At 41.9% G+C, this 18,370-nt stretch overlaps 1 protein-coding gene across 4 annotated transcripts in view; it reads right to left on the reverse strand.

Moving 5' to 3' along the window:
- LOC124066321 (signal-induced proliferation-associated 1-like protein 2) overlaps window positions 1-18,370 on the reverse strand; it is a 79,783-nt gene that overhangs the window by 24,373 nt on the left and 37,040 nt on the right. For all 4 annotated transcript variants that reach the window (XM_046402595.1, XM_046402594.1, XM_046402592.1 and 1 more), the window contains exons 4-9: window positions 17,824-18,012; window positions 12,597-12,771; window positions 12,264-12,367; window positions 10,941-11,098; window positions 9,754-10,330; window positions 4,450-4,724 (exon numbers count right to left, since the gene is read on the reverse strand). In XM_046402595.1, the coding sequence (XP_046258551.1) occupies window positions 4,450-4,724; window positions 9,754-10,330; window positions 10,941-11,098; window positions 12,264-12,367; window positions 12,597-12,771; window positions 17,824-18,012 (1,478 nt within the window). The remainder of the gene's footprint in view (window positions 1-4,449; window positions 4,725-9,753; window positions 10,331-10,940; window positions 11,099-12,263; window positions 12,368-12,596; window positions 12,772-17,823; window positions 18,013-18,370) is intronic.

Consider the following 18,370-nt stretch of genomic DNA (forward strand, 5'->3'; position numbering starts at 1 on the left):
ATCCTTCACTTCCTCCTCCTCCTCCACCACGTCACCTGTCTCTCAGATCTGGTCAATGTCGTCGATAAGCTGGCCTCATTTATGATCAAGGTCTATTAGTGAGTGTGCTCTACATTCTCATCAGTCTACATTATTTATCTACTGTGTATATGAAAAATGCATCTCTGGTTTGATATGGATGGAACAGTGAGAGTAATGACTGGCATTAGAGCACCAACAGATAAGAGATGCTCATAAATAAATAGAAATGTATCTCATTGGGTGAAGCTACTGTATATATATGAGGAGTTTGAGATTGGTGATCCAACAGTTGCAATAATTATCCTGCTTTCTTTTGTTGTGTAACCTGAGATCCTTCATTGTTTTCTCCATGTCAGAAGAAGAGGTTGCTAACAAGATCCTTAAACCCTCCAGACTGCTGGTCAGTTGGTTTATTAACAGAGTTGCTAACTCAATCATTACCTTTATTTACTTTGTAAGTGTGGTCATGCCAGTTGCCACACATCATTACTTGCAGACAAGGCTGAACCTAGCGAACAGCTTGTCAACAGGAAAGGTCTCATTGTCTCTTGCTCTGACTTTCACACCAGAATGACCATGAGCTGACAAGGTAAATTTCTATCTCCTAATATTCTCCCTCGGCTCCCCTACAAGCTTAGCTGGAGCTGGAAATTCCCATCACGTTGGCCTGACGTATGTGGAATGTGCTTCTTGTTTGTAATGTATAGGGGGACTCGGACTCAGTGTGTATAAATCATGGAGAAACAGCAGGAAATGGGTGTTTGGTCCACAGTTAAACCTGAGCTGGAGTCTGGTGGTGGTGGAGAGGCTGCTGGACACGTCCAGTCTGCCACAGGAGAGAAGGAAGCCAGGAACTCAAATAATACTATCTGCTTCCTCTTGAGTCCACCAAGAAATTCTGTTGCACTCTTCCAGTTAAACACAATGTGCTATAAATTATACAACAATGGCCTATATAAGCTTGTAGAGCAGGAGGACATCTACAACTTAAAACCAACATCCAGTCAACAAAAACACAGTTATGTCTGACGTATTGGAGGAAATAATTTGGCAACACAAGTGCCACAGCGTGATTTGACATAACTAAAATGAATCAAATCATTGGACCTCAGAAATAAAAAAGGAAAGAGTTTAGCTCAGTTTGTGGTCACTTGGGGGTGAACAATCAGTTCCTTTAGCAGTTGGCTCTTAACGAATTACAATAGATCAGTGCGACAACAGGACCTTAGACCTCAGTCAGAGAGCTGTCACTCTAATGACACGGCCAGCGACTGAAGGACATGCTAATCCATTCCCACAGTCCCTGTCACAGCAAAAGAGCCACAGAGGCCATGACCTGCACTGGCCTTTTGTGGACCATTGTCAAGAGGTTCATTAAATAAGGTGTGCTGAAAAGTGTATGGGATACCAAAAAAAAAAAGAGAAAAAAACCTTATTTGGAGGTTTCTTTGCAAACTGATCTAAAAGGAGAGCATGGCTCCTGTGAAGAATGTGAGGGGATTGCCGGCATGGATGAGAAAGTAAGAAAGTTAGAAATCCGGCTTAACTTCAGTCCAGATGAAAATCCACGATGACAAGTCTGATGACACTTCAAAAGAAAGGTCACAAGTGGCTATCTGAATGTCATAGGCAATTCTCATTATCAGCAGGGGGCTGGTGCATGTTGAACCCACTTAAAATCAGGTTACCCACCATTTTAAACATAAATCGCAGCGCTTGAAAGCTAAGACGGACACTATATTGTAAAAACATGATGGCTGACACTCTCTGACAATACAGATGTTTTTTCTTTGTTACTATTTGTATGTCTTCTAGCAAACAGCCATTTCAGTCCATACTGTACAGATCCTTTTGTTTACTCTTACATCTCTGATGACCACGTACCAAAACATACAATCACTGCTGTGTTCTGTACATCGCATTCCTGTTTCAAAGAGCTAATCTTTTTCATCTTTTTCTCATTAGTTAGATCCAAGGCTAACATGCTGAACTTGTTTAAAGCTTTTCAGAGTGATGATGGAAAAGCCTCTGGTATTGCACTAGGCTAAAACCACATCCTTCCTCCAGTGTAAATAAATACGGTACGAGGTAAGGCTAATATTAGAGGTATATCTCCATTGGCTTAAGGCTGAGCAGGGTAAAACCGTTTGGGGCATAAACAGCTTTAGGACGTTTAAACAGTGTTACACAGTTGTCAAAATGTTCTTTTTTTTCTTCAAAAAATAATCTTAGCAACAATATGACCCTCTCAATCCTCACTGAAACTGGGGAAATCACAAAATAAAGAAGACCTAACTCTATTTCGATGATTTAAAAACATACAAGAGGAAACAGTCTTCCTCTAGCCCCAACATGCGCTTATGAAAACATTTTTCTATGTCATGGTAGCTGTATGGAGGTACATTGTCTGGAGGTCATGAGACTCTTGTCCATTGTTGTTAGACTACCCCCATCTCCTTGGCCACAGGGGAGTGACTGAGGACTTTGGGCCCCCGCTGAATTCCTTTCGTTTGAGATAATAGAGGAGAAACTGGAGCACTTATTGTCGACTGCAACACTTTGGCAACTCAAAGACGCAGCAGCGAAGAGAGTTGAGGGCCCTCGAGATTCTTCACCCGACCTCTCACCTCTGGATTCGTTGGAAGCCTCGGGAGAACGTTCACAGGACCCGAGACAGAGGCTTTTGGTTCTCATGGGATGATGATGAGCAACTGTGTTTCAGTTAAGGAGGGAAAGTCTCCAGTCGAGCTCAACAGCTCTAACCAGTAAAGTCTACTGCTTTAATACCGTCTAATCTGCCAAATGCATCTGTTAGCAACACCATAAATGGGTCAGTGCATTATGCATCATACCACACATTACAGACACACAACACAATCACGATATGATGCATACTTTTGGACACAGTGTTGTGTAGCTTGTGTATTTTTAAAACCATCTTTTATTGGATGTCTAAAGTAGCATCACAGGCTGTTGGTGGTGCGGGTGAAACCAAACCAGAAGTCTCTCACTGGCACAAATACCGGCTCCTTTACAGAATCTTCCACCCTGTAACCACATCCACAGGGAGCTGGACATGCATACGTCCACACAGAACCAGTTTTGGACGATGTTTGCTTCTGCTTCCCTGAACTGCGATTATGATTGTATCACCATGTATCATCATAGATCGTGGTAAGAGGATTAGACGTTTGTTCTGCCAGAGTGGCTGCTGTGTTGGATTCACACAGACGAGGCACGTTAGTCCACCATCTGGGGGTGCAAATATGTTACTCCTCTGTTGCCAGACCAGAGCATAAAGTTGAAACAACACACATCAACTATGCAGTGTTTTACAGAATGACGTGTTTGAACACACAATTGTTTAAGATCGTATTCATAGAGAACTTTTAGCAAGGTTACCATTAATTTGATATCCCAGATATAGAATGTTTTCAGCAATCGACACCTTAATTTATCTGTAAATGCACAGACATCAACGGGTTTCAAAGGTGATAATTAGCTAGCAAATTTAGGATTACTTGAAACAACACACAATGGGATTAAGCGGATGTACTCTCTCCGCACAGAAAGAGAAAAAAAGCACTCATCCTGCAGTAGTTATCTACAACAAAGTCAGAACAGCATTTGCTGCTACACAAATCTGTCAGCCTGAAGCACAACCAAAACAAAGATGTCGAAAATGTGAGTGTGAAAGAATGATGGGTATGATTTCACTGGACTGTCTGTCTCACACAGACAAAACAAGCAGATGTGCTTTCAGGACAAGTATTTTACACCAACCTTCTTCTCTTCCTGTCACAAAGAATTGTTTGAAATATGCTTCTCTCTTTTTATTATGGGAACGATGGACTCTCCCCATGGGTGTGAGTCCCTAAAAAACCAAACACTCCCATCCTAATTGCTGAATAGAAGACTGGGCGAGGTTAGGAAAAAGCAATCTGCAAATGTGAGCTGTCAGACAAAAGCAGCGAGAGATGAGCCATTAATCAAAACGCTCGTCTCATTATCATTAGTGGGAAACGCTGACTGCCCGTGTCTGCGTGACTCTACAGCCCTGCTAGAGCTTTCTCTTCCAACAAAGCCACATCAATACAAAGAGTCTCCTCTCCAGAGGAATCAGCGGAGAACAACATAAACCCTTGTGCAACAAAAACAGTACGTAAGCATTTCTTTATGCTAATCATCTTCAACATGAGAGCAAATGTCAAGCTAATTTACCCCAGCTGCATGGAAAAATGAGAAGAAACTATTCTTCTACTTCATACATTTCTGGAGGAGCACCTGCTTCTCTTTCCCACTAACCACAGCATGACAGCCAAAATTAAAAGACAACAGAATGTCTGCCCATGCTTTGTAAGAATCGGGAGTGTTGCTTGAAAGTGTTAGTTTACAAGTAAAAAGAAGAAACCAAAGGTGAGGAGTTACCTTCGGGGGGTGCCGTCTTCATGAGGCTGGATTATAACAACTTTGACACTGACGGATGTACGCAGTAGATCAATCATCTGTTCATGGGTGAGAGTAGCGACGGCCACCTTGCAGATCTCCACTAGTCGGCTTCCCTGCCTCAGCCCTGCCTTCCACGCAAAACCAAAGGGCTCCACGTCGGCCACGATGCCCTCAAAGTTGACATGGAAACCAAGCTGGCCGAGGCTGTTCCGACGCAAAGTCATCTCTGACGTCTCACAACCTCTGGTGGTGATCTGGAACAAGAATCAAAGCCAACTTGTCTGTTATTTGCAATAAAAGCACATTGATTTGTCTTGACTGTACTGATCCAGAGACATAAAGGCAGTAAAACTGAAGTGAAAGTCAAACACATGAAACGTGGACTGGACTGTATGCAATCACCATATGGAAACAGAAGACAGGCATGAGGAACTTATTATTGCTTAATGGGAGCTTTTTAAACTAATACACACACACACACACACACACACAAACAGACCCCTGTCTCTGTGGACATTAAGTACAGTAGCTCTGTGGGTGATGAATTAGGATCAAATTCGCCCACGAGACATGGACTTGTTCATAGAAGTAAGTGACTAAGTCTAATCAACAGAATTAACAACATTTACACACCAACACATAATCTGCACTGACTGGCAACTGGTCACACCTTGTTCATATAGTTCACATTTTCCTTACAATTCTGGTGACCGTAGCCAGAGACCCATGAATTCTTGGTGGGCAGTCTTAAACTTGGTTCTTGCCCAATCATGTACTTACATGCAAATTAAGTTGTTCACTTTGCTCAGCGGTGGCCTGGCATAAGCCTCTGCTTTAATGCAACTCAGGTTCAACTGCAGTTCATGCAACCGTCTTGCATCTGCAGCAAGATTTCAGTAAAACACACTGCCACCAGACTGACTACGAACAACTGCAGCTTATCTGAGCTCATGTATAGAGGCTACACGGCAGTGCAAGCACACAGTGACACTGGACAAGTTTTCTTGTGACACCACTGGGGGAAAAAACTCACATTGCATCCAATGAGCTTTAATCACCCATCACATTAGTCTTGGTTCAGTCGTGGGTGACTGCCTCCATTGGCCTCAGAGTGGCAGCTGGCTTCAGGGACACATTAACTCAGACTATGGCCTGTCAACACTCCACCAGATTCTCACACTGGTAGAAATCCTACCCTGCTGTGTGAGAGGGGATCTGAGACAACCAGACAACCAGACAACCAGACCTGGCTTTGGATCTCATAGTGAGAGACAATCCTAAAACTTTATTAACTGAAGACAGGACTCGTCCAGTTGGTGACACTGTTTAAGTCAAAGGCTCAGTTATGCAATAAATCCTGGCTCCAAGTTTCAGTTTTCAAAGATAAAATAAAACCAGAGGAGAACTTTGGTGAGATGACCTACAAACCAAACAGTCACTGTACATAAAATATCAAGGGCAAAGGAAATTGGAAATGTGAAGTCCAAAAGCTCTCAAGGGGCTGGAAGTAAATGGTCTGTGCATGAGGAAGACATTGGCCTGGGACCACGAATCAAACTGCCCTTTGTCAGAAATTCATTAGGCCGAAATAATAGCTTTCTAAATGCCGTCATCAAGACCTTATATTCAGTCCGCGGCATAAATCAGAGATTTCTTCTCTGAATGGCACGAATCTTTAACAGGACACTTACTATCTCATCAGAGGGATTTGTGGTCTGTAAAGTTATTTTGATAAGAATGTGTTTGGTTGTGTGTTGGTTTTGCTGATCAAAGCGTGTCCACGCAGAGCCTAATGACGGGCTCTAATGACTGGTGACACAAAACTACAACACTGCCCTGAGGAAGCAAACAGGATCAGCCTCAAATCTGTTGTCAAGTAGTGTTGCTGGCGTTGATCCTCAGTGAGAGGTCTGACAGTCGGAAGCAGCTTTGACATTGATGACACCGTCAGTAGTAGCACATTTCACGGACACAACAAAACCCTTGTCATCCCACTGAACTTCAAACAACTGAAGCACAAAGTGGATATTCTAGAGTCACTCAATTCCTCTGACGTGTATATTTGTGATTCTCACATTCAGTATCTACTCTGTTAGCAAATTGGATGTTTTTGGATTTTTCTGTTGTGTGGGCAAAATAAGCAAAGTGAAGATGTTACCTTGGGTGTTTTCAACCATATTTGGACAATATATTGAAAAAATAATAGAAGATCAATTTATAAGTATTAACATTTCTTTGCCCCTGGACCTTCACCAAGAGTGAGTTGTAAAGTTGTTGTAAAGTTCGAACTTTACGCAAAGCTGCCTCCTCTATCACTCAAATCTAAGGCAGATATGGTCGATATGGTCATAGCCAAGATGACTCGTCTCATAAAAGCCGAACATGCGGCCACCCAGCTCAGCAACACCCTGGAGAGCAGGATGTTATCACAAAGCTTTTAATTGTGCTCTCACACTGGGCTCCACTGTGCGCTACAGTGGGCAATCTGTTCACTCTGGTTCGCATTACATCACGGGTCCGGCAGCCTGTAAATCCTCCCAATGAAACATGACTCGAGTCAACCTCTGGGACATTACAGACACCTTTGGGACAAAGTATGCATGGTCAGCTCATACTCAAATGTGTCTGCTGCTGCTGCTCCACTGTCCGTGTGAGTAACACAAATAGACACCCACTTATTAATACTTATTCTGAGCTTTTCCCTGTCAAACATCCGTCAAAATTCTCATGGGGGAGTGGACAGTAAATGGAAAGGATATTTGCATAGTGAATAAAGAAGTGATGTCCTTTGGCTAATCACAAATGCTAATATATCCTGCACTGTCCTTTCTTATGAAGAGTAGAAGCTGAATGACATCAAAGTCCTTTTAAAATTAATTATGGTAAAGTCTTCTTCAGGATCTTGTGGTTTTTGAAGGGAGCTGAGATGTGCAAGACCTTGGTGCTCACATTCATATTCATATTCACTTTTACTCATTCTTATTTCTAATAATTCACCGCAAAATATAATGATAATAAGAGAGGTGAAATTATCCCCACCTACTGTAATCCTAAGAAGAATGAGGTTCTTCGTATTTTTAGCATGAATGGATTGTTACTTTCATGTTGTTGAATGAACCAGTAATATATTGGCTAGGGTCTGCTAAAAAACTGTTAATGAGGCTGTGAAAGGGATAAGTGAAGGAGAGTGTGCATGCAGGCAGAAATAAGGTCATGCACAGCTCAGGTTTGGATTTTGGGATTCAACCTCAATGTTATTTGAGGGAAACAAAGCATTGCCTGATTAAAGGCTCAACAAACAAACCATGGAAACTAGAATAGGAAAAGCAAGTCTACGCAGTAACACAAGATGCGGAAACACGGCATCGGATGCCAGATTCCAGGAACCAGGTGTTTTGACCTATTTTGTGTGGACTGAGACCCACCTGACCCCAAAAATCAGACAATGTAACCAGGGCCAGAGTTGTACAGATGGCCAAGGCAGAACTAGAAAATGGGGATGAAAAAACTTGGACTAAATGGGTAGCTCTCCATAGGAGTGAAGTAGTCTGAGGCCAAGTGTCCTCTATTCTTAGTCTGTCAGACCCAAAAAATATGTCTCTGTTTCCTCTCCTCCCCTTCAAAACTGGGTTGGTGTCCTGTTTAAGCTCCCTCCTCCTGTACCTGTACCCAAACAGCCGCAAAATCAAGAATGGGCCGTAATCAAGCCATTGCTAATCTGCCACTCCATTAAATTAACTGACCGACTGCAGAAGGGAGCGTCTCAGGCTTTACTTTTGAATAGTTTATCCTGATTAGGAGCAGGACAACCTCTGTACCAGCACAACGTTTGACTGTACACCTCTGCTGATTCTGCGAGACAAGCCAAAGAAAGCTATCAACAGGAGGTCTGTAATCCTCTGGGGACTCTACTGACTTCGCTTTACAGTCTGACATTCAAGTGACAGTCTCATCTCTGTATGACCCAAACAGGGGCAGAGGACACAGAGGAGGGTAAATTCAGGAAAACAAATGAGTCTGAGGTTAATTCAGTAAGCTACATTCTCACACTGCTGAGGAAAAAGGCTGTGAGAGAAACACAAGGGGAGGATATGAAATACTTGACAGGATAGATATAACTTAAACAAGCAATGGCTCTGCAGACACAATGATGAAAATAAAATAACAAGTTTTGTGGTAAGTAGTAAAACTGCAATGGTAAGAGCAATATTTGCAGAATGCATTGTTTCACCACAGCGAGACCACAACTATCCCAAAGAAAATGCCTCACTGCATCATTTAAAGTAAAGGCAGCCATTTTCCTTCATATGGCACACAGCTTTTGGGTGAAACACAGTCATAACAGATTTATTGTTCAATTATTGGTCAAGTCCGTGGTTTGTAGGTCACCTTTTAGGCAGGATATACTGATGAACTCCTTCTCAAAACATTATGAGGCATTGAAAGTAAACTACTGCAAGGAGGTTTTCATAAGCAAAGAAATGTAATGGGTGGACAACAAAGTGCAATAACAATAGCAAGTATGACAATCATGCTACAGATCTGCAAAATCAAGCAGAGGGCCTAAGATAACATCTCCAACATATAAAAAGAAAGTCACACAAGTATCTGGTAGTGACCGGCAGGGTAAAAGGCCTGAAACGTTATGCTCCACCCAACCAAAATGTTTGACTGCTGGCCATAAAAGAGATCAGACCACCAAGCCAACCACTGTGTCGTACCAACAATGCTGAGCAAATAAGAGACCAAATGTTCTCTTTACAAAAGAGTGACCAAACTGAGCAGCTGAAGAAGATAAACACAGCATGCATACAGAGATACAGGCTAGACTCTTCAACAGGCAAAGGTGTCATCAATATCTGGCTGGCTCTGATGCTGGAGTCAGTCCTGGCTTGTCTATTAGTGCCAACCTGGACTGCACGCTGGCCAATCCATTAAAACTGTTTTTAACACATACCTGGTGTGACTATATAATTGTTTTTGCCATAATATGGTCATTATGTTAAAGATTAACTGGATGACAAACTAGGATGAAACCACTAAATTAGCCACACAGAAATCAAACAGAGAATGAATTACACCCACTGTGGACGCAGTACTTTAAAAACTGATTATGTGTCTTTTGTTCTGTCAGATTTCTTTGTATGTTATGATGTGAGATTGATACTGAAGACATGGGCATGAAGTATGATACAAAGGATCAGCTTGCCCCCTTTAATCTAATCCAGTAGATATTAAGACCTCTAAAATGACAGATTACATCTGAGACTTTAAGGATCTTACCTCTAGTCTTTGCACCATCTCCCTGATGTCTTCTCCACAGTTGTCATGGGCAGACAGCATGATACACTCCCCACGCTCATAGAAGATCTTAATGCTCATAATCCCTGAGGTCCATCCAATAACGTCACGACAAGAGCAGTTGAAGACCACATTTTTGGATTCTTCCTCGATGAGCACAATAAACTCATTGGAAATGCCAAGCAAACAGTCCACGTCTACCGACTGTCCAAAGTCCCGGGCACAGACACTCCAGGTGATGGCTCCCACGCTGAACAAATGTGCATCCTTCCTGGGCTTCACCTTCTCCTTCTTCTTGGCTCCAAGGGTGATGAAGCTGAATTTGACAGCATTGTCAATAGTAGCCGTGCTGACAAAGTTCTCAGCCAGGTCCTTCAGGTATTCCTGCCGCGTACGAGTCGCCATAGCTCGGAACTTCTCTGACTTGTGTGCAGCATTTTCTCCGTTGATGACCTTGGCAAGCAGGAAGTCCCTGAAAACTGCTGACTTTGGGAAAGTTACAGACTTGGGAATAGGGGGGCCAAACGGAGGTACGTCTTTAGATCTGGACACGGCCACGCTGGAAAACAGGATAAAATCAATGAATCAAGTGTAGCGTTGACAGTTAAAAGGAACTAAAAGAAGTGAGAGGATATTGAACTGTACATACAGTATAATGAGCAGCCATTTGAAAGTGTTATGAGTTAGTTATTATAAAGTTATATGGCTTTCAGGGAAATTATTTTTATTTCTGGAAGGAAGATAGAGAGGAGCTCAGACTAATCTTGGTCTGTTCAACAAATGCTATGTTATTAGCAAGAGTCGTTCTGACTTCAGAAACGCTCAAGGAAAGTCGTAAGTCATAATTTTCAAGGTGTCTCTGAAGATAATAACTGTATCATCACTGAACAGATCAAAAGAGCCTTGTGATTCTCATACATTACTATGAAGTCAAGACAGAAACCACAGAAAGCACTCAGCAGGCTATTATTATTATTCTTTCAAATTAAGTGCTCTTAAAAGTTCACGTAGAGTCATTTAGCAAGAAGACATTTATGAAAAGCACATCAAAAGATAAACACACTCTCCTAAATTGTCTTTATGATACTGAATTGCTTCTTATCCTATTGTAAGGAGTGAAATAGCTTTGAGAGAGCCTTGCAGACATGGCACATGCTTGTTCTATTTACCTGTAGCAGACGTTATCAGTGCAGGGGTTGTGGACTTTGACGATGACAAACACATGTTGGAAATGGGACCGGATGTTTTTTGGAGTGAAAGGAAGGGCTCCAGGCTCCTGGAATACTATGGTGACAATATCATTGCCAATGTGCCTCTTCCTTAACAACTATAAAAAGAAAGACAGAAATCGAGTCAAATACAAGGAGAAAAGGCATGACATTAAGGTCAAGTATAGTATCAGAGTTCAAAGAAGACACAGTTTCAGACTCATTTGAAGGTTAATTCTCAGTGGTTTGAAAGCATTTGCATGGACACGTCAAGGAAATCCCCGTAACATGTCAACATCAAGTGAAAAGCACCACAAGCAAAACACCAAACCATTTACAGAGCTTTAAGACGTTTGGAGATTAGATTTTGGAGAGAGCAGGGCTTTTTTCGAAGAGATACATAAATACCACGGACACAATCTAGACTTTTGAAGGAGATATATTCCCGGAAACCCAATTTAGACTGCTTGTATTGTTGGAATGTGTAGATAGTTAAGCTCATTCTCTGGTTGCTATACAGTTGTCGGTGAGGGTCAACATGAGCTCACAACAAGCGGGCTTAGAGGATACAGAGGTGAATTGGAAAGGGATGAGTGGGGCAAGCTTCCCCTGGGCCTGCTGAAAGATTACCACCAGGGATTAATCTGAACTATTCCACTTCATGAAAAACAATTGGAGGAAGAGAAAAGAAAAAAGAAAGAGCCCCTGCCCAAGTCTTGCCAATCAGATGCTTCAAATGCACATGATAAATTAGGTTTCTACAGTGTTTAATTGTAGATCCTGCCCCCGACTCGCTTTACAGCATCCCTCAGTATCTTCACTGTTATTATCTCTGTAGGGCTGTAACCACAGGTTTTATTATAGGCTCAAAAAAGCACTTCCATACAAGGAGTGCAGTGACTGAGATGACTAACTTCTGTAATCGCGGTTTTATCAAGCCGTCGATCGCCAGTCCAGCTCCACATCCACTTAATTCCACTTGTTAGCACAGACAGACACAGGGGCCCATCTAAAACCACGTCAGGCTCTGCCCCTGGGGATGCATTGATTAAAATCCTACTATGGGGTACCGTTACCATGGCAATGCTCATGTTTTCAACTGATAGGTCATTACCATGGCAAAATGAGCCTCTGGGGAAGTTTGAAAGGAGCTGAGATTGAAGATATCCTTAAAGGAAGCTGCTCAGGGACCACCATTACCACCATTAGTCTTGGGCTCTCCACACAGTAAAGCAAATGTGGTCTGCTGTAGGGGTCAGAGTGTGAAGTGTGGCATTTACTAACCTGCTGTCTGTTGTTGGGTGTGTAGGGGAGCATGGTGGACACGTGAAACATCAGCTCATAGTCCTTGTAGGTGGTATAGAGAGAGTGTGTGCCTGTGGAATCAGCTGTAACACAGGACAGGACAGGGTAGTCAAGGTCTCATTACAGAAGGCGATTGTATTAGATAAGCTGATGATGTAATTGGACAGAAATCAAGATTAAAATATTAACAGGCTTAAAAAACACTACAGTCCCCCCAAAAAGCAATATGAAAAATCATCTCCACTTGACAGGATTAGAAGTGTGTGGTCTTGCGCTTTATGAATATGTAGTTCAATGTGTGTATAATCTTACTCTTGTTGTCCAGCTGAGCTCTGTACTTGGTAAAGCCTTTGAGGCGCACCCTCTGGCCAAGCAAATCCAAGAACTCATCCAGTGCCGGTCCAGCGCCCTCATTGTTATACATCTCTTCTTCTGTGCTCTGGCCTGCTTTGCAGTAGAGTACTCCCACCTTGTGCTGAAAGCTTAGCTGGAATAAGGAATATACACAGACACTCAGCAAGTAAGTATCATTCCCTGTCACTGATATGCATCACACACTGCACTAACACATACTGTACATTATGCAGTCAAAGCATGTGAGTGCCCACTTTCCATCATGTCACAGCTAACCCGTCCAGGCGAGAGCTGAAATCCCCTTTTGTGGAGCCAGCCTGTGAACTCTCAGGAGCTCCGAGAAAGGATAAATCAAACCGAGCTAATAGCTGCTACTTAAGAGCAGCTGTGGAGCAACGAGGGAGACATACAGCAGGATAGCTTTGGTTTATGGTAGAAATCTCTATAAGCTGCCAGCAATAGTATTTTAATGCCTTATAAAAACACTTTCTTAAGCAATGCTTTTGTTTCGTAAAGCCCTCAAAGAAGCAGTGAAATACTAGAAACAGGCTTAATTCAGTCACTCTACAACAATGTGGGCCTCAATAAAGGTAAATATCTTATTCACAAAGAGGAGTATTCATATACATGTATAAACACACGCAAGCCAAATCTCCAAGGCTTTAACTGCAAGCATTAATATAATGGAGAAATGACAGGTCTGATATGAACTTGTCTCAGGAAGGGACGGGAAGAAATAAAGCATCCAGAGTGATTCTTCTTGCACGGTGAGAGAGAGAGCCCTCTCCACCAACATTAATCTTTCACGACTCTCTGATGCTGGCCAAGACAGAGAGTCAAAGAGGAAAGAAAAAGATGAAAAAATAGCCTCCTGCCTGTGGCACCTGTTGCCCAATATTCACAGCTGAGGACAGCGTGATCTTGACCCAGGGTAAATCTGTCAATACAGCAAGATGAAAAGGTTTCTTAGAACGTGGAAGCTGACAAACGATTTATACACAGAAACAAATGGGAATTGTCTTTTTCCTCCGTAACAGGTTATCAGTTCCTGCTGTGCTCCTCGCACTGTTGCCATGATGATTCCCTCTATCAAGCAGTCTGTTTTGCACTAAAGCTCCTGCAGTGGCAGAAAGCTATTATACCATCAAGCCCAGCAAAAATGGCATGATGTGCAGTGATGTGGTCTTCTATTTTTTATCCTGCATTATATGGGCTCACTTAACCTCTTACTCCTCTTAACAGGTTTGTGGATGGCAAGGACAATCATGTTGCCCTTTGGTGCAAATTTGGCACTGCCTTAAATGTGCAAACACAGCAGCTACATAACACATATACAGATAAGTAATGATCCTGAAGTGAAACTCATTGTGTCTTATAAAGAAGAGAAAAAAGGCTATCCCATTTAATGGGTCTGTGATTAGCTAACATGCTTACTAAAAGTCTGAGCATAAATTGCTAGAAAGCAATAATTTGATCTCTCTTTAAACCCATACCCTTTATCCCCAATGGTCCCTCTATCCGTCCAGAGCTGGAGGGTGCTGAAAACCGTTCTCTCCTTCTCTTCAACAACAACAAGAAAAAAAACTAAAAAAAATGCACTGATGTAAAGATACTTAATGAGTGGAGAGAAAAATGAGGACAGTGTTCCCCTTGTAGAGCTCTGAGACGCACCTGAGGGATACAGCAGTGTCCTAACACACAACACACACACACACAAAACACTGTGACATCTGTTGGCACTGCTGGGTCCCTATGCAGCAAAAATCTCCAACACGACTGCCAAAGACTGGCTACAGTTATGATGCACCACTACCCAAGCATCCATTGCTATTTTGTGTGCAGGAGAGTTCAAGTTCCACAGCAGCAACATCTAAAAGCGGGATGTGGAATGTAGATGTGGGGGTTAATGAAGGGGAAAAAAAATTCTGGTCACTACATAACGTCACCAAGTTAATCCTCAAGTTTCAAAGTCATGACAGGGGATTGATTTACTTAAGGGAGAGGTGATTTTTTTCTTTTTTTTTGGCACTGCAATAACAGCCTCGGTAGGTGGTAGATTACTCTCTTGAACTTACGGAACAAATCTTACTTAAGCCTGAATTATACTTCAGAGTTGAGCTGTCGCTGTGGGCATCGGGAGTAATTCATGGTCCTGCAAAGGCTTTACCTGTTGACTGCTGAAAGACCACTGCAAAATTTGATGTGTTGTGTTGTGTTACTTTGTTCATACAGAGAACTGCAGCAGAAGGTCATTTATTCAGCATTACGGAGAGGGAAACATTAGTAACCTCTCTCTGGCCTCTTCGATGTTGTCTTTACTATCACCAAACACTATTATGTGTTACAATTTCCATGCAGATCCCTGCAGGCTTCATCTTATCTTCTGCCTTTAACAGATCTCTGCTTTTATTATCCAGAATTATAAATTAAACCCTGAAATTACATATCTAATTCTGAAACCAATTCATTTGATAAACTTTTCTATTAAATGATAATTCTGTCTTTTTTCAGATTTTAGTATTTATATGGCAACAACAGATTACATCAATGGCTTTCTTCAAAAAAAAAAAAAAATATCATTTGTGATTTCTATCATCTGAGATCACATGTCAAAATCTTATTAACTGTCTAATGCTTTTCCCAGTCCATGTGGACACGGTCAGTTCACTGTGATCCACAATGTGATCTAAAATACATTCACATATGCCCTGTTCTCCTCTTACATTCAGGGCCATTAGAGCACAGTCTACAACACTGCTTTCAGAGATATTCTTTCTGCTGAATTAATCGTAACAATATTATGAAGGCTGTCTTGCTGCAGGACACTGTCACTCACTAGACCTACTTTCTGTTCACAGTAAAAAAAAGAAGCCTTTACACACATACACACACTCTCCAATGCAAAAAACATGTCCTCAGCAGTGTGCATACAGAAAAAAAAAATCTCCAAATAAAGCTTTCAACATGCAGTAGAAGAAAATTATGCACTCAGACAAACACAAACAGGCCTGGCAGACCATTCTATTTCTGAGTTACAGTTCGTCCTGTCCAATATTAGATTCCTTGCATAAACACATTAGAGGGCGGTTGAAGTCCAGCTTGGTTAAAGAGAAGATTACGGGGTGCCTGACTATGATACATTTGCACAGCAAGCATAACATTAATGATTAAAGCAGAGTGTACAAAAATACTGATGCCCAAATATAAAAGTCCGGCCTCCACTGGGCGTTTGGTTTGCGCTGTGTGAGTAGGAGTGCCAGTTGGAAGAGCTTTAAGCCCCACTTAGCCTGGGCACTCTTCCTCCTCTGAAAGTAGTTTCTTAGATGACTTTATTGCTTTTTTTTTCTCTGTGTGTCAGTTTCGGTCTTATATCAAAGTCTGTATCTTCAGACAGTGTCTCATACTGAAGGCATGGAGAGTTGTATGGCAGGTGAACCCCCCTACCCCACCCCAGATGAGCTCCTTGAGATCCAGCAGGAACACTTTCCTGGAGAACTTACTTATGAAGTTTGCGATAATTGGATAGACAAAGTGTGTCATCATCTTAAGTGCATTTAACTTGCTTTGAAGAGGACACTACACTGTTCTTGTTTATGTGTGAAACGCAATCTCAATATACATGAGGGACAAAGCTGACACTTTCTATTATAAGAGCCTTTCCCCTGTCAGTCGGAAGGATGGGCTCATGCTAATGAATGTAATTACACTAATAAGCAGCCCTTTCTCTGATAGTAAGATAAGCAATACAGCACTAGCTAATCCCCACATGCTCTTTTCCATCTTGCAGTTTTATTAGATGAGAAAATAAAGGCCTTAAGATCACACAATGAATCCATCTCTGACACCTGTGAATACAGAGAGCCCATATTACTAATAACCATTTTATTCAAACAGAGATAATGCAAGATGACACCCCCTACTATCCAGGCAGAATACCAAATCACCTGCTCTCAGATGAGTAAGTTGTCAAAAGTGAGTTACTTCAGCTCATGTCTGGGAGTGTTATCAGCAGAAAGTGTGTGTCAAAGTAGTCAATGCTGGCTACAGAGACAGTGGGGATTTACATTGATTCCATTTAAGTATGATATTGGCTGTCATATGCCTCCGCCTGGGAGCCTGTGTTCGTCTATATTAAGCAACCCACATATGGGACAAAGGTTCGTGCTATTTGAAGTTAATCTCTCCCGTGTTTCCTTCTATAGCTGATGTAAATGTCAGACACAGAGACAGGGATACCTTAAATAAACGTCATAATATCAGTACATCATTCATAATCCTGATATCTGGCATTGATATACTTGAATTATTTATGATAACCATTACTATTATGTACAGTTTTACCTGTTAAAATGTGGAAAAATATGCTACCTTCTGTGTATGTAGTCAAAATGCTATCATTAACACTCAAATTAGCTGACATCTCCTTCGGTATAACCATCAGTGTCTAGAACTGTGGGGGCTCTCTGGCTCTCAAGGAAGATGTTTCTGGTTTGCAGCTTTCCCAAAAATCAAAACTACTTCACACTCCACACTCAATTCTTTTGGTCTTCAGCAATACACCTGCCAAGTGTGAAGTTGAATGGATGAAAGACTGTTGTGAAAATCGAAGAAAAGACATGGATTGCTTCCATTTTAGTTAAATGCTTATTTTCCATCGGTTTAAGGAGAGGACTGATACCACTCTGACATCTGTCCATTTATTATCAATCAGCCAGCAGCTGGTTAGCTTAGACTGGAAACCACTGGAAACAGTTACAATGCCAAAAGGTAACAAAATCCACCTCGCAGCACCACTACGGTTCTAGCCATTAATAAACAATCTATATCACTGTTTCATCTGTACAAAAACTTAAGTGTATTAATAAACATTTGTGGTTTTACTGGGTTTATGTGATACACTACAGAGACTCTCTGAAGTCTCCACTGCTTTCCTGGCTATCTCGACAAAACTCAGTGTCAGTGAATCTGGACCATTAATGATCCCGCACATAACACTCAAATTACAAATTGTAATTTTTACACAGCTGCTTCTATAAAAAGAGCAAACAGACGTACTTCTGAAATGTTGCACTACTGTTCCGAACTAACAAATGTCCATGCTTACGGGACTCAACCACAGATTGCTCCAGTGCTGATCAAGTCTGTAGTGGCCGTCAAAACGCAGAGGACATCTTGATTCACTCACCCCCTGCTCGTCCAGTTTGAGTAGCTGCTCCGGGACCTTAGGGGTGTTGAGGGCCAGCCTCAGACACTGGATATTAAGCTCAGGGATGACATATTCGAGCACTTCTTTCAGCGGCAGGCCGCGGGCCGTCCCGTGTCTTGCAGTGGATGGAATGGCATCCTCCAAAATGGCTCCACGGAGGGTAGTCAGCTGACAGAAAAGACAGATGGTGAAGTTTCATCCAGTCAACTGTCAGTGTCTTATGAGGTCTTGGGATCCCCATGTACAATGTGTCAAGGTTAGGTCTGTGTGCACACCATTTCAATGTAGGTCAAAATAACTATGAATCCATGATTCTATTCCTTGGATCGCAATGCTCACCCTCATCTTGAGTCATATTTTATATTAAAATGTTGGAAATGAAACCCAGGCTTATAAACTAGCTGCTGTATGAGGTGGATATAATATCCCTTTATGTCATACCACACATACCAGCAGTGGCTCTGTTACAGCCCCACTGAAAGACATTAGGAACTCAAATTCTAAATAATTAACATAGGCTAACTAC

The sequence above is a fragment of the Scatophagus argus genome, chromosome 10 (assembly GCF_020382885.2).
Source record: "Scatophagus argus isolate fScaArg1 chromosome 10, fScaArg1.pri, whole genome shotgun sequence".
Taxonomy (NCBI): domain Eukaryota; kingdom Metazoa; phylum Chordata; class Actinopteri; family Scatophagidae; genus Scatophagus; species Scatophagus argus.